The 16,856-nt window shown below is 43.8% G+C and overlaps 1 protein-coding gene across 1 annotated transcript in view; it reads right to left on the bottom strand.

Moving 5' to 3' along the window:
• The window catches only part of ADAMTS9 (ADAM metallopeptidase with thrombospondin type 1 motif 9), a 78,724-nt gene that overhangs the window by 53,765 nt on the left and 8,103 nt on the right, over positions 1–16,856 (bottom strand). The window contains exons 4-12 of the mRNA XM_054281041.1: positions 10,998–11,284; positions 9,935–10,018; positions 9,711–9,832; positions 9,310–9,350; positions 9,092–9,197; positions 7,099–7,245; positions 6,095–6,236; positions 5,774–5,878; positions 1,196–1,341 (exon numbers count right to left, since the gene is read on the bottom strand). Of these exons, the coding sequence (XP_054137016.1) occupies positions 1,196–1,341; positions 5,774–5,878; positions 6,095–6,236; positions 7,099–7,245; positions 9,092–9,197; positions 9,310–9,350; positions 9,711–9,832; positions 9,935–10,018; positions 10,998–11,284 (1,180 nt within the window). The remainder of the gene's footprint in view (positions 1–1,195; positions 1,342–5,773; positions 5,879–6,094; positions 6,237–7,098; positions 7,246–9,091; positions 9,198–9,309; positions 9,351–9,710; positions 9,833–9,934; positions 10,019–10,997; positions 11,285–16,856) is intronic.

Raw genomic sequence — 16,856 nt, 5'->3', positions numbered from 1 at the left:
CTATCACAAAAAGCTATCAGTCTGAATAGATGCATCTCAGAAGACAGGAATACATCTCACTGACAGCATCCAAAGTTTCAGCAGCAGAGCTGCAAAGATGCTTTGTTTTTGTCTTTCCATGGCTACAGAAGATCATATGGAGCGTGCTGACTCAGCACAGCCAGAGGAGAGCTCTCTGCACTTGTGTTTTTCTTAGCATTGTTTTAATTAATGTACTGGTGTCCTACTCTCTCAGCCTCAACTTTTGACACTTGCCCAGCTGTGCTGAGCAGCCTCTCCTGTTACCACAGCACGAGTGTCATGGGCATAAGCTCTCCCTTCTCCCATTAACAGTGATGAAATTATCACTGGCACCTCTCTAGTGGCTATTTTCTTGGCAATAAACCATCCAACACCAGTAATGAGAAATAGGAATCTTTTTAAGACTCCTCAGTGCAACCAGCCCCACAGACCCTCTCCTCCCTGTAACTCAGTCCCAAATAAAAGCCCAGAGAGCCTCCCTTCTGCAAGAAGGCATTTAAACAGAAACCAGCACAATTCACAATTTACGTAAACAGGCTGTTTTCATACCAGTTGCTCAAGCTGTTACTATTGCACCAGCTACATATTTGTCTCCTTGAAGCCCACAGCAAAATTCCCTGCCATTTCAAATGGTGCAGGACTTTGCATTCCAGGCTGATAGCAAACATTCTCGAGTACCACTTTTTAATGGGGCACAGATTTCTACTGAGGTTTGGCTAGTCTGCACCAGCTGAAATGTAACTGTATAAAGGATCAGCTGCAAAACCAGACAAAGCAGGAATAAAACGGTAGAAAACCTTATTATAAAGGCCTCTAGGAACAGCTGCAAAAGCAACCAAAGCAGGGATAAAATGGTGAAAAAGGAAGGCTCCTTCCTTTCTGACAGTTTTGGAGAAAGAAAAACACCTCTGGAAGTGGGACCCCAGCTGTGCCTCCACAGGAAAACAGAAGGTAATTAACACATGGAGGTATCAGCTTTTTATCCCTCATTGTTGAATGGATGGATCCCTTTTTAGAGCACTTCACCCATGCACCTATGACCAGATCCTGCCTCACCCATGCCGGGTAAAGCCACCTGTCCTTGGCACTCACAAGGACTGAGGGCAGCCCAAGTTGATTCCAGCCCATTTGGGCAGCTCAAAGTGCGTTTCCCCACCTCCTCCTGTGCACTCACTCGGGCCTGTTGCACTCCCGGATCGCCGTCTTTATGCCGCCGCCGCAGGTCCTCGAGCAGGTCCCGAAAGGGCTCCAGGTGCCCCAGGCTCCGTCTGTCACCGGCGCCTCCCGCTCCCTGGGCACACACATCCCAAACCTGCAGTGCTGCACGTGAAGGAGACACAGGGCAAAGGTGGGATTGTGCTGCTTTGCATTGTGAGCGACCCACAGTGACCAGCCCGGGCAACGAGACTCAGCCTTACTTATTTCTTAGCCACACACAATGATTTTGTAATCAAATAAAACTGAACTGCTTTTACTTTTGTCTGTCACCCCCATATTTCTCTTTCTCCATACCCTTAAATGGCAAAGTGAAGGCAAGGTGCTGAGTCCATGGAATGATTTATGGGATGAAGACTAAAGACAACAGCAACCACTAAATATTCCCTGTTTATTGGTGCTAAGCAGCACAGCAAGCTCGCAGCACTGGCTTTTCAAAAAGCTGCGCTGTCTGATTTCCTGCAGAGCTGCAGAAACTCTGCACAGGGAGCCCTGTCAGGGGAGGAGACGGGCAATGAGGAGAAACACCAGGGAAAACTCAAACCTCCCCACAGCTACCCAAAGCAGAAAACTTCCAAATCCAAAAGGCAAATAAAAGAGAAAAATTAATTCCTCAAGCCCAAGTCGTTTTTTTTTTACACTCAGACATAACATGGGACTTGCCAAGACTTCGTCTACACTTCTGTTTTCCAGCTATGACTCGTTTTCTTTTGTTTGGAAAACTGGATTAAGTTACCTTGGCAAGCCCCTATCCCTATTTTCATGGTATAAATTGTATCCATGGACTACACAGACTTCTGCAGAAGTGAAAGAGTCACCTTCTGGCCTCACCAGAATAGATGGAAAAATGTCCCCTCTCAGTGAACAGTGCTTGCTACAGTTGCTTTAAACCCAGAGACATGCAGATGCCTAAATCTTTGTAATTATGGGAAGCCCAAACATTGCTGATTGCTCACAGATTAGAAGAGGCTACAGACTATAGAATGCAGGTAGGGAGCATCACTAAAATATTCTCTTGCAGTGTTTCTCTGCACCAGGTACTGTTCAGATCTGATGATCTTTATGGCAACAGGGTCAAATTTGTTGATGCACTGTGTTTTTCTTCCACTAATAGCACAACAAGGGTATGTCAAGATAGACCACAAGCTCATCCTGCTTTTTTAGACACCCTTCTGAACCACCCTGGATAAAGCTATCTAGGAAAACAGCAGGATCAAGCTGTCATGGGGCTGTGCATCCCACAGGACACCAGCTCTGCAGCACGTGGGACACCTTTTGCCCATGAAGGCTGACTTTTACATAGCTTTGCTGATGAAGAAAGATGATCTCAGGTGCATTTGCCCATAGACATGATTTGCAGGACAGCAGAACTCATAATTTGAGTCCTGCATGTGATGTTTTTTCAGAGACAGGCATGGTCTCTTGGCTGCAAAATGCCCCAGGTTTGCTTTCATCTGAAGATCTGACTCCCCAGACAAAACTGACTAAAATCCATCTGCTACAGTAAAGAACAGCAATAAAATCAGCTGAAATGCCTGTCTCTGCTGCAGGACAAATTACAATGCACAACTCTTCCTGGCATTTAGAGGTTGAAAACCTGAATGTTGGGGTCCCTATACAGGTCCAAAGAGGTCTGACAGCTATCATTAAACAACAGAAATACATGACACCAATCAAACAGCACTGTCCCAGTGGAGAACTTCTTGCAGCAATGTTGATGCTCACAGCTAAATATCTAACCAGAGTCATGCCTGGCACCACTGACCCAGGGAAGATGACTGAATAGCTAACTAGTGAATGAACAGAGCTCACAGACCGTGACATGACCTATATGTCTCCCATCTCATGGTTGAGTATTAACCAGGAAGTCATCTACATCCATTGATTTTATTAAAAATTTGGGGGTTGGAGTTGATGGTAAAGCAAAGCAGGGGAAAAGAGCAGCTGTTTTAAATAAACAGCAAGATTATCTTATGAAAACACAATAGTGCTTCTTGGAACCACACTGTGAATAGTCTGGCTGTGCAACCTTTATGCCTTTCATATTTTAAAAATAATTTCTATGTTGAGATATAGCAGAAAGACTAAAAAGTCTGCCAGGGTTCTCTTTCCTATAAGCTTACAGCTCACAGAATGAAGAGAATAAAAGGCAGATTGTCTGGAGCAAATTCAAAATATCTTAGACACACAGTGGAGCTGGAGAGCCCTGGCAGGGATGGAAGACATTACAGCAGACTTTCCTTTCCTTTGTCTTGCCACCAGAGCTCCAGATAATTGCCCAAATCCAGCTGCCATCCTTGGGCTGGCTGAATGGAGTAGCAGGGGGCAGAAGGGGCTGTGCAGCTCCATGCATGCATAACAGACACACGACCTGCTGCCACAGGGCAGCAGACACAAATCATTACTGCTCATCTTACTATTCTTTAAACAGCCCTGAAAAGCACAACAGAGAGTGGCCCAAATTTACAACCCCCTTCATCTTCCTTCAGAGATTTATCTCCACCCAACAATGAGCTGGTTCTGTGGAACCTGGTAAAACCATCACCCAGCAAAGCCAGACTCTGGGCTGGGCTTATGGCTTGATTTAGCAGTATCAGATTCAGTGTCCTCACATGCAAAATATGTGTAAGTTAATACTCCCATGTTTTTTAATGCCCTTGATTTAAGAGTAAATTTAGAGCCCAGTTAAATCTACATCCCAGTAATTTTAGCTAGATCTTTTTTTTAGCTATTCAGGCTCTCTTATTTCCAAAAATATCTCCATAAAAAATGGTATGGTATTTTCTCCATCTGCCAACCCATACAGCATGGGCTTTAAACATGCAGACTTGAGGCATTAGTCAGCAAGCAGCAGTTTGATAGGGCTCCTGGCCACAGCAGAGTACCAAAATAGCGATTTATTCCAAGGAAAAGCACGTCAGACTTGCACCTCAGCAGTTCACAAGCCCAAGCAAATACCAAGCAGGACAGAGTTTATGTTGATCCAAACTTTAAGCTTGAATCAGATGAACACACATACAGCAAAATTACTCCATAAAGCCCTTTTGTGAGAACACATTTAAATACCTGAACACAAGTGGGCTGCATTAACTTTTCTTAAGAGCCCATCTGCTCCCAGCTGAGACATTCAGATCACACTTATCTAGTTGGTCTAAACTTGTCAGATTTTCTAAATTTGTGGCCTGACATATATTTGCTCACACAGTCTTTATTAAGAGCCATGCAGCTGGCCACTGCATGACACAGGGTGGCTCTGAGGGGAGGCTGATCTGCTCAGCTGCTGCTGTTTGTACATCACTCTGGTCATATCCAAGGGTGAGTGCAGGTTTGCTGCAGCCCAGATTTTTAGAATTTCAAGAAAATTTCAAAGTTATTGCTGATCTTTCAGCAGTGAGCAGATTCCAAGCTCACCAACAGAGAAGTTGAGGGCACAAGGTCTCAAGTCACAGGGACTCTGCAGATACCTACACTCAAAATGGGGATTTAACAGAAAAACATTGGACATTCCAATTATATCTCTAATGCCCTTTCTCAACCATAAAAACAAATGTGCAATCACACCTTTCCCTAAGAAAGGAAGGCAAATTGATACATGATGCTCATTGTCCTGAAGGAAGTCAGTCAAGTGTCATTGAACAATCAAGTTTTCAGACACATACATCAAAAGATAAATTTCCAAAGAGTTCCACAGCCTGTATGGAAAGCTATATTTAAAATAGCATCCAGAATTTTCATTAAAGTACCTTTGAGAGACTAATTTAAAACTTTGACTCTTTCTAAAGAAAATATTATTATTATTAATGTTGATCTTGAGAGCCAGGAAAGCAAAATTTTAAGCTATACCATGTAGAATAACATCACACTATTTTTACTAGACACAGATGGAGAATACTTTTGTTCAGACACAAATAGTAAGAAGCAGTTAGCATTTTTATTCAAAAGCTTCAGTATCTCAATAAAAGAAAAATGCTCTCAACTATTTTTCTACAGATATGAATAACTAAAAATTAAACACTTATCCTAGAAACCACAATGCTAGCTGGAAATTAACATTGCACATGGAAACGGGAAGTTTCTATGAATTACTGCCAAAAATGTTCCATACATAAAATGTCAACCAATTCTATATTTTACTCTGAAGCTGTCAAGATGAAAAGCCAGCTGACAAGTTTATGTTACACAGAATTGCTAATTGCTCACATCACACAGGCAATTTCTAACAAAAGCTTAGGGAAGCTTTGCAAAAGTTTTGCTCAAAAGTTCACTCAAGGGCATTAATTCAAGAAGATAAGCACTCCAGGAATACCTGCTTTAAGCAATGTTACACCAAGCAGTTGACTTTATTCATGTATCTGGGCTGGAGATGTCCCAGGCACCACCAGGCTGAAAACACATTGAGCTGCTTTGGGCTTCCAGCACTGCAGTCAGAGCTGTGCCCCACACAACTGCCATTAGGGAAGGATATGACTGACTGATATGCTCATCCTCAGCCCAAGGAAATAGAGCCACGAGGCACAAACCACCAGGTGTTACAGACCTTTCCAGGCTCACATTCTGTCCCATCAGCCCAAGGTGTGTGCTGGGTTCGACATCCCTTGTGAGCACCATCGACGTTGATACACCAAAGTCGCCGACACTGCATCTGCTCGAGTGATTGCAGAGATCAAAACATTAAACATGCACCACATGCCTTGCCAGACAGATGATCCTTTATGAAATTATTCCCCCCAGGATTTATCATTAACTCACAAGCTTGACAGTAAGTTGATGGATTGTGAGTCTGCCATTCATCCAACCCCAGGAGACCTTATTTTGCTCTGGCAAAACCAGGAAAAATAAGGTGTGAAATTTCACTTACCATATAGGGGCACACTTGGGATCCGGGTCCAAAAATTAACTCACATTGTTTGTTGACGTCATAAATCAGCCCTGGGAGCTGCTGAGGCAATGTGTAAGTTCTTGATGAAGGTTCATCAAGCAAACACTCCCCATAACCAGTGCTACAACACAAACCAGAATACTGGTGTTAAACAGGAGGTGGGAGATCAGAATCCCCTTGTGTTTGCCTGAATTAGCCTTAGGGCAGTTGCACACCATGTTTGCCATACTTAACAAGCACTACAAGAGCTATTTCAAACTCAAGCACAGGAGGGTGTGTTACCCATACACCATCACCCTTGTGCTGTGACAGTAACCATCCACCACACCACAGTCAGCTACCATGGCAAAAGCATTTCTGAGTGTGCATTTAGTTGCTGAGCAAGCACTGGCACATTTTTATAAAGAATTCAGAGAAAAAAAAAATCACTGATTAGCAGAACTGCCCAAGGGACTGAGCTCCTGGATCTGCCAGAACACCATCATGGCTCTCATTCTGTTCCACACCACAACACACGGGAAGGCACGACAGCAAAATGGGCGAATGACTGTGCATCAAACTGACCCGTGGGCTCCTGGAACGGTGTTCCCACACGGATTAGTGCCAGGGCTTTATCTTGACCTGTGGAGCAGAAAGGCAGATTCAATCTGCCTTCTAAAACACAGCTCCGTATCTGGGCCACAAAGCTCGGGAAAGTCATTCTTCAGGTTTGAGGAGAACACACATTCCTTAAAAGCAATATCCATGGGGGAAGACTTATTCTTCCCCATTGAGAGGCTGGTCCTTGCCAGCTTATCATGAGGCTGAACTGGCAGGGACTGGATGCCAGGGGTGCATTCCTGCTCTAGGTAAAGGATGCGTGCACACACAAATCCCTCTGATTTCCTCCATGCTGCACACTAGGGCTCCAAATTAACTGAAGAACTCCATGGGACACATGGACATGTGAAAACAGCCCAACACATGCATATGCAAGGTCTTACTCCAGAAATTCAGTGATGTATTTCCTACTGCACTTTGACCACATCCAGGGATTGGTGTAGAAGTTCAGTGTTGGTGCCATGACATGCTGCTGGTTTTTACCTCCATCTTCCTTGCACTTGTGATTGTCATCATGTGGCATGTTAAATCTAAGAGGAAAAGAGCAGCAAAAAGTAGAGTCAGTTAAGAGGCAAACATCAAGTATTTAGCATAGCAAGGGCAACAGTGTGAACTAAATGCAAGCAAACCCAAGAATTTTCCCTAAATATACTGCTGACAGATAGTACAGAATAAAAGTATTAATACACATATATTCATAATAAATTTAGAAGTGTTAATGAACAGTGTTTCTAGCACTCATCTGGGAAAATCTGTGCAGCACCCTGCTAAGCTCTCCACTCCATGGCTGCATATATTTAGCCAGACAAGTTCTCCAGGGAGCCTGGAGTGAGATGCAAACCCAGCTGCAGTTTCCTTTTCAGCTGACAGTTGCTATCCTGCAGACAGGCTGGAGTCTGGCCCCTCCTTCATAAAAATGGGAAATATTCTGGAACTGACCACAGATCCAAGAGTTAATCTCAGGGAATTCTGAAGGAGACAACTGACATGAGCCCACTGACTGCAGACCCTCATGCACACAGGCAATACCCCGTTGGATGCAAAATACTTTCTAATGCAGTTGAATACCCTGGGCCACACTGCTGCCTAAGAAGGGCTGCACCAGGGATAGACTTGGCTCCTATACTTTATGTGGCAGGTTTACAAAATGCCAGCAAGCACTGGTATCAGCAGAAACCAACACGAAGTTTGCAGCACATGACACCTTGAAGAATGTGGTAAATTCACTAATGGAGACAGAGCGGCTTAAAACGCTGCGCTGTTTGAAGTGGGGAAGGGGAAGTGACCTGGTGTGATCCTGTGTTCCAAGGCTGGGGAGTTTGTATTCCATTAAGATTACCTCCAACAAACCATATTTTCACTCTGTTCTGTGAAAAAAAGAGCACAGGGGCATATCCTGCTCAGGAGCACTACTAACCCCCCCAGCAGCTCTGAGGCAGCATTAGCAAAGGAATTGGGCACAGGTTAGGTGTGGGGAACACCAAAACTTTGGGGACTTTCTGTCAGGAAGTCTTATTTAAACAAATACTACTGTGGTTAAAAATAGACTGTCTCAGCCAGCTCTCCATGAAGAAAAACAAGAGTTTAGAACAATGGGAGATCTGTTCCCAACTACTCATCCATCCCACACCTACAGACCTCCACTGCAAAGCAGGCGTGTGATGGTTTGGGACTGAATCAGCTGCCAGAGTCTGTAGCCAGGGGTAAAGGACTATGTGATCTAAGGTGATTTTTCTCATGACTGCTCAGTAGTGAGAAAAAGCAAAAATTGTTTGAAAGAAACTTCTGCTGGAGGAGGTGAATGGCAGCGTCTCTTCTGGGGATGTCCAGCAGCAGAGGATTTTCCATGATGAAACAGTTCAAGAGCTGAGTCAAGCTCACTTATACACCTCACCACCTCCCAGATGCCCTGGGTAAGTTCCTCCTTCACGCACAGCTGCTGCACTGCCTTCACCAGCACCACACAGATCTGTGGGACAAGCTGTGGCAGGCTGAGGCTCTGCTCTCAGAGAAGACTTCAGTCCCAAAAAATAGTTCAGATGTGCCAGCATTCTTTGTCCTGGTCCTCCTCAAGGACCTCTGCCCAAAACCCTGGCTAGTTCCAATAGCTTGGTCAAGATGTCATTTCTTAGGTGCTGCTTGTGGTTCTCTATCATTTATCCTCCCCAAAACATGGCCCTGCTGGTTTGGCTGCTCTCAGATAGGCTCCAGAGCACCTCAGTTTCATCTACCTCAGTGGTGCATCTTCCAGCCAAATATACTGATCTCTCCTCAAATAATTAAGCTCAGCAGTATCAGTTCCCAGCCTGGCTGGCAAGCCCTAGTTAGCATAAATATTGGGCTATTTAAATGTAAATGTATTTACATAGAACATACACATGGCCAAGTTCATGTGCTATTGTGAAAGCAGTGCTCAGTCCGTTATCTTCACTAATTGAACAGCTCCTGTATGGGTCACAGACTGTGCCCAGCTCTGCCAGACCTAGGAGAGAACACAGAGGTTTATGATAGAAAAAGAAATGTCACTCACAGTTCAGTACAGGCAACTAACATTGTCACTACAAAAAAAGTGACAAAGAAAAGGTTTTCCTTACCCAGAGTATCGCATTTGTCGTGCGCTCTACAAATATCCTGTCTGAAAGCAGAACAGACCTGACACATTAATTCTCAATGCAGCGGTGAGTTAAGGTACAAGCACAGTAACAACAGCAGAAACAACTCTTGGTCCTTCAATGGACCTTCTCATGCTGGTTTGCAACATCATCCAAACTAACTCCCCACCCCAGTCAGTGTTTTTCATCTTATGCTAAACCCATGGGCAGACCTTAGACAGCCTTGAACCTCTCAAAATCATCTCTTGTTATGGTGGACACATGCTCCCACAACTGCAAATATCATTTCACCCATATCAAAACCTGAACATTTCCCATACATAACATGCTCACAGCCCCTGACACACAAGTGGCAACAGTTTTCATGAGAATATTCACCACACCTGGTAACAAGCACAGCTGTATCATGACGAAGGTGACTTCCCTCTGGGTGGTTTTGGGACTGCTGCCATTGGCAGAAGTTTTTTAATGTTGTCTGGGCATTGTAAGATATTGCAGGGCCATCCTGATAAGCAACACACAGAAAGCAGGTATTTTAATTATTCATGACAATGCTCACTACAAATGCCATTGTCAAGCAGAAGGTGAAGAAAATAATTTCCATTACCTGCTCATTATGTATCACGACCAATTTCACAATAACGATATTAATTAAATTTCCAATGCTTGGGTCTTTGTAGATAGAAGCCACCTGTTTCAAAAAAAGCAATATTTGGAATTACTGTTAACATTCAAGGAAACAAACAATTAAGACAACACACATATTTTCCATTTTGCAACTGTTTTTCTCCTGGGCTGCTCTTCTGCCCTGCTCAGTGCTCTGATGCTACTTGGAGAGACCTCCTGGCAGAAGCACAATTTGAGAATGAAAAAAACCTGCTGATATCAGAGAAACCCAACATTTCCTTTTGCTTTAGCACACATTTCACCAAATTAAAGGATCATTCTGCTCTGAGACACAAAGACCACCAAACAAGACTGTCAAAAGCAACTCACTCTTCCAAGCACCTGATTCTGACATGGGCAGTTTCAGACCATGCATTCAGTGCACTTCTACCCTCAGACAGGATGAACATCCCTCCAGAGACAAAAATGTGTTGGATACTCCCTGTTAGTCACTCCGAATCTACAGAACTGCCTGTCTGGAAACTGCACTACTGCAGCCTAGTACCTGCAGCTCCTAAGGTGCTTGTTCTCAGCCTGGAAAGCCAACTTGAGAACTATGCTAAGGATCAAGGTGACAGCAGGCTCCTTCTCCTTGTAACAGCAAGGGAAGTCAGGCAACTGCCTAACCTACCAGCCTCAGGCCCCTGGAAGGCACAGTGCCCAAAGTACCTTTTTAATTCAGCTGTTATTTCACATGGGCTTAAATAAAAAGAAAAGCACAGCATGTGGACTAAACAACCAGTGATATTGCTCATGGTATCTGATGTTCAGAAAGCTGGAAGAAGGAGGTGTGAGAAGGCTCAGGAAGCGTGATGGATCTGGGAAAGAGACTCCAACCAGCATTTTCCAGCCATGTTTTACCATTTTTGATGTAACCCCAGCATTATCTCCATGCCTAGGGAAGGCAAACTGATGGCGTTCAATATGAGCACACCAGAGAGGGGCTCTGTGACCACTAGAAAACGATTTGTGGGTGAATCTACTTGCCCTGGTTGAACACTCACTATTGACATCAGGGTTAAGACATAGTGCTGAAGGTTGGCTCCATGGTAGGCGACCATCCTGCTGTCAGCCACCACCATCACCTCCACAAAACGTGGGTAGGACAAGAACCGCTTCGTTCGCTTGTGGCTCTTCTTTTCACCAATGGTCCCCGTCTTGTTGCTGTCCCCAGAAAAAGAATTCACTTCCAGGCTGTGTTTCAACATCTCCACGTCAGACAATATGCTGCTCTCTGCCCACTGCCTTCTCCAGTGTTTCCGTTTGTTCTTTTTGTGACTGTGGTCATGATCTACGGTGAAAAGGCAGAAAACACATACAGTACATTCTGGAGTGAATAAAATTAATGCCATGTGTATGCTAAGTCAAAATACCTATTGCCTCAACAAAGTTGTGTGGGCTTGCTCCAAACAAGCAGGGAACTAAAACAGAAGCACTCTGTGGAAGCCCACCATGTAATCCAACATCTAAGGCTTCATTTTTAAAGGTGGACATTCCCTGCAGCAGAGCCAGCTCCTGGTCTGTGCAGGAGGGATGGAGCCCTGCAATGGTAATTAGCCACTGCAGCAGCAGTGTGAGGATTCTGGGCACGTCCAAGGTGGCCAGGAAACCACAGGAAACAAAGGTCCAAATCCTGTATTTCTAACTCAGGCATGAAGGACGGCAGGATTTGGCCTTCACAGCAAAGCAATTATATATGATTTATTTCTGTCTCTAACAATAACACGGCTGGGCTTCAGCTCCCCCCCTCCCTTTATTATTCTGTGCTACAGGAATGGTAAAGGTCATCTAATAGCACAGCTGCCACTGGCGAAAGAATAGAATTCAGGAAGTTTCACATATACTGCTTTTGATATTCAATTAGGCCAAACATAAAAGCAGCCTGAAAATATACTCCATGCTGATACAAAGACGACAAAGTGAAGAGGGAGAACAGGCATATAAAACATATGGAACGTGTACAATTAAGATTTACCATCTGATTAGTATGTAATTATAGCATTATTTAAATGTAAGAGCAAAATCAGGCTTATTTGATGCCACTTAATTTTTAATCAGTTCATCATAGGAAGTAGCTAATTGAATGTGATTCATCCACGAAAGACTGTTCACTTCTGCATTTAATATAAAGCCAGATCTGAACTACTCATCTACAACTCCAGGCTACAACCCTCATGCTCTTTGTAGCTTTAGTTTAATTTCGTCATGGTGGTGAAAAATATCACATTTCCTTATCTGACTCATTGAGTAGGTTAGAGGAAGCATAATATTATGGAACAAAGGAATCTTCAATACTCAAACAAGATTGAAATGATAGGAAACTTCTTATTTTTTTTTCTTGTATAGTTTCCTTTTAGAAATATTTGTAATAATTTCCAAATAAAGAAATATGTTCTGCAGTATCATGGCAGGGAAAGGGGATCAGCTTCTACCTATGTGAAAAATATTATCCTTCTGCCCTATGTGTAAATAGGCAATACAGCAGTTAAGAATTAAATCCTGCCTACTCTGTATACCTAAGTCCTCTAAATTTCCCTTTCTTGATATAGCCCAGACCACCTTAATACGGCAGAGAGTCTGCAGTTAGTTGAGTAAGAATTTGAGAAAGCCAATGGCATTTGTGGTTATAATTGGATTGCCCTAGTTCCTCTGCTCTAATCAATGCCCTTGTGTTGGCAAGGTTATGCTCTCATGCTGGCACTGCTTCGTGGGCAACCATGACATTATCCCGACTCATTCAGTGCCAATCAGCTTGGGGAGCCAACTATGCATACAAATAACTTAAAGGTGAGGAGAGGACCAGACTGAGGAGAAAGTGCTAACCCCAGCCCTTGAGCCAGCTCCTCTCCTCTCTGCACCCTCAGACTGCCACTCAAATTCTGCTTTTAAATAACTAACTTCCAAAAGGAGCAGGTGCCCAAGGAAAAATGCGTTAAGGATGGGGAGATGCTCAACAGGGTTTGAGTGAGGCTGAAGACAAAGCTGCAGAGTGAAGGCAGAGCTCTACAGAGCCCCAGGTGGGACCATGAGGCTCAGGTGCCTTCTCCTCCAACCATACAGTCAGAGAGATGTCAGATGGCAAAAAAAGAGGGAATTGCAAAGACACCTATCTTTGAAGACACCTATCACACAGGTCTATAAAAGAAGTTGATATTCACTGGGCTTGCATTGAAATCCTGTAGGTGGTGTCACACAATAGAAAAAACCCCACAAACCACCCAGAGAGCACCACATGAAATCCCACATCTTGTTCTGAGAGCCCTGACCTGACCCTGATCATGGAGGGGAATCAGAGCCCAACTAAGCCAGGTATGCTCAGCACAGAGGAAAAATAACTTTCCTTTTTGTGCAGAGATCTGGCATAGAGTCACAGAATCATTTAGGTTGGAAAAGATACTAAAGATCATCAAGTCCAATCATTAATCTAGTGCTGCCAAGTGTTGGTACAGTATCAGTGCTCTTTCCCCATTCAGCACACAAATGAAGGCAGACACATTATCACTTCCAAAACAACTGAATTACTTCCACTCACAAAGTCACTCCAACACTTGCACTGTGCCATTTGGACAGGTCACATATTGGGTGTTTGTCAGCCTGGTTACTGGAAAACCAGGCACCAGTGATGGGGATGCCCTGCATGGAAAGCCACTCCTGGACTTTGGTAGTAGTGAACTGTTATCTTCACCCATCTTTGCTGCATGTAGATAGTGTGCACTCACCTGTAAAAAATTAAATGCTAATGGCTGTGCACTGCTCTCAACCCATCTGTAAAATCCTGACCACGTTAATGGGAGCAGCACACAGGCACTGCCAGGAACTCTGTGTGCCTGATTCTGCTGATATCCTGCTCCATTACCATGGCCACAACAGCAGTGCTCTCACTGAATGGTGCAACGTGCTCCTGCTCCATCTGGCAGAAGGGAAAATCTCACATTACACAAAACTGTGATTTTGCAGCACCAGCTTCCTAGTGCCACACATAACATCAGAAAAGGGTGTGATGTTTCCCCACTTCATTTTCCCTATTGTGTTAGCATAGTAACAGAAATCAGCAAGAAAAATGGTTTTCTTGGCAAGCCCCCAGTCTTTGCAATGACCTGAAACACATCTACTTACACATGGTAGTAACTGGATGGGTTTAAGAAGCAAAACATTTTTCTTTTACTTTGTAGAAAAACCACACTCCAGTGAGTAGACAAACCCTTTAAAACCATGCAAACTACAGTTCAATAATTCAAGTATGAGGCGAGCCCATGCACTGACTCAACAGTTCATATCCATTTGAGAGGCAGGTAAAGGCTAGAATAATGTCCATTTTACTGCATACTTTACTAAGACAATCTATGCTGTTTTCACTGTCTTTATACAGACCTGGTAGTTTATCTTAATTTTTTTTCTGTTTGGTTTCTTCTTTGTAATGTGGAACTTAAAAGGAGACCCAATCCTGTGCAAGGATATCACCTCCTGATGGCATCTTTTCACTAATGCCATTTATTTATGCCTGGGCAAGAAGCCTCAGCCCAGAATGCATTCAGCTGATTTATGGATGTTTCCTGCTGGCTAATGTACTTTGGATCTACCACAAGAAAGAGGGCAGGGAAGACTCAGGTCCTGTGTGAGTACTCTGCCTGCATGAAAGGGTGACAGGGCAGAGTCAGGATCTCCTTTTGACATAGTAACCATTGTTATACTAAACCAAACATTAAAAGATGGAATGATCACTTATCCCAACAGTCCTAATCCTTTCCATTTCTACATTAACTAGTCCGTGGAACAGAAAGCAATTTGCACAATTAAGTAAGACATGTAACAATTCAAGCAATTCCAGTTCAGGTCCAAGTTCATAAGAGCTGCACATAGCAGCGAAAAAAAATATAACAGAGAGAGAGAGAGAGAGAGAGTGAGCAAGAGAAGGAGGCAAGAAAAATTCTCTTTCTTGAGCTAACAACATCTCCCTGCTAGAAAAAAAGTATGATCCTTTCAAACTGACTAATTATCACAAGTTTTCTGAATGTGTGACCTAGGATTTTCAATAAAATTTGCCACTCAGCAGTTGGCCCACATCACTTCTAGCCCTACTCTGATCCAGTTGCACAGATAATAAATTATTGCACACCTCCATAAAACAGACCAAAATTCAGCTGAGCTCCCCTCATGCAGTCAGTCAGTGTGTGACCTGTCTCCCTCAACTCCACAGGAGCAAACCCTGGCCAAAAGCTTCAGTACAAGCCCCAGCTCCAGCTGCCTGGCTGGATTTGCTGCCTGTAGCTGCTACAAAGGCAGCTGCCCTGGGGACTGCCACCACCTGGGAAACAGAGAGAGGAAAATGGATTTGCCTTCATGCAGAGATCAGACTGGCTGAAACTGAACCACATTTTTTGGCTCTTCTTGCCAAGAAATGGAATGGAAACTGGCTCCTCTTTAGGACACAAACAGGTAAGAAGCCAGACCAAAGAACTTTTCTAGCCTTGGGTCTGTCCTAATTCTATATCAAGATGTTTTGTATCTCTGTCTTTCTATACACCTACAAATGTATCTCAGATGGATTTGCATGAGGCCAAATTCTCACTTCTGTAACTGTGGGGTGCTGATGTGGTCAGCATAACCCAGAGCTGAACACACCTTCTCTGCCAGGAGCTTCACACCCTGCTTGGACAATAGCCAGAGATTGAAACATAATGGGGAGCAGCCACTGCCTTGCTCTGTACCACACTGAGATGATCAGTCCCATGAGCAGGATTAACCCTGCCTTCCCTCTGGATAGCTCCTGAGTGAACCAGAGCTGCTGCTATAGCCAGGTCCATGTCCAGGAGCTCCTCCTGCTGAAGTCAGTCCCACGTGTCAAGCCCAGAACCTGGAATTTGTGTTTGCAATATGTGAAAATATTAAGGCCACAAAGCAAAGCTATAAAGCCATGAGCAGTTCAGACTGGCATGAAGCATCATTGATGCAAAAACCAACGGTTTCACCCCAATTCACTCACTGCATCTTGTGTCTGTGACTATAGAGAACTGGAGGTGCCAAAGCTCAAGGTGATGCTGAACCCTGATATCTGTCAGGGTGACCCTGCCTTTCTTCTCATTGCTTGAACCAGAATGCTGAGAACCATGGACTTGCAGTCAGCAGCAATCAGCTTCCCTTAGTAATAAAACATTCTCTGGTTTATACCATGCTAACACTAAAGACCACACATACTCTAAATGTTTTCTTTCCAGGTGATGAATATCAGAATGCATTCTAGCCTAAAAGATTATTTTTATGCCTAAGGTAAAATGTTGCAAGTGAAAGCTATCAATTTTGCACAGTAGACAGAAAGTAGATTAACGAACAAAACAATAAATTTTCTCTTTAAGAAAGGACATACTAACACATGAGCTGAACATGTGGCAGAAAATGATTCAGGATCATCTTACAGAACTCCCACACATGCTCTTCCAGTGCACAACAGCCACAAGTACACCAACCTGTGTCCCACACTAGTGTCTAGTGACACCTATGAGGCACCATGCCAACAAGAACAACACTGAGGCCACCACAACTTTGTACTGACAGTCAGTAAAAGATAAGACAAAATATCCCATTAGACAACAAGAAAAAAAGAAATTGTTCAGCAATTGGCCACAGGGATGTTGATAATGACATTACAGGCATATGGGAGAAGCAGAATAGTCAGCCTGTTTATTTTCAGTAATATATGCCACAGAGAACAGACAGAAAGCACCCAAGTGACTCCCCCCTGCTTCTCCCACCTGTCCTCCTTCAGTGGATGTCCACACAGATGAGGTAAAAGTATGTCCATTTTGATTCCAGGAGATTAATTTAACTCTGTCCACTTACCATGTTTAAACTGCAGAACAATAACC

The sequence above is a fragment of the Melozone crissalis genome, unplaced genomic scaffold (assembly GCF_028551555.1).
Source record: "Melozone crissalis strain CALT ecotype California unplaced genomic scaffold, PUWL_Pcris_2 ptg000029l_1, whole genome shotgun sequence".
NCBI lineage: Eukaryota > Metazoa > Chordata > Aves > Passeriformes > Passerellidae > Melozone > Melozone crissalis.
The sequence above is the reverse complement of the archived record's forward strand: the minus strand, read 5'-3'. Positions and strand labels throughout refer to the sequence as shown.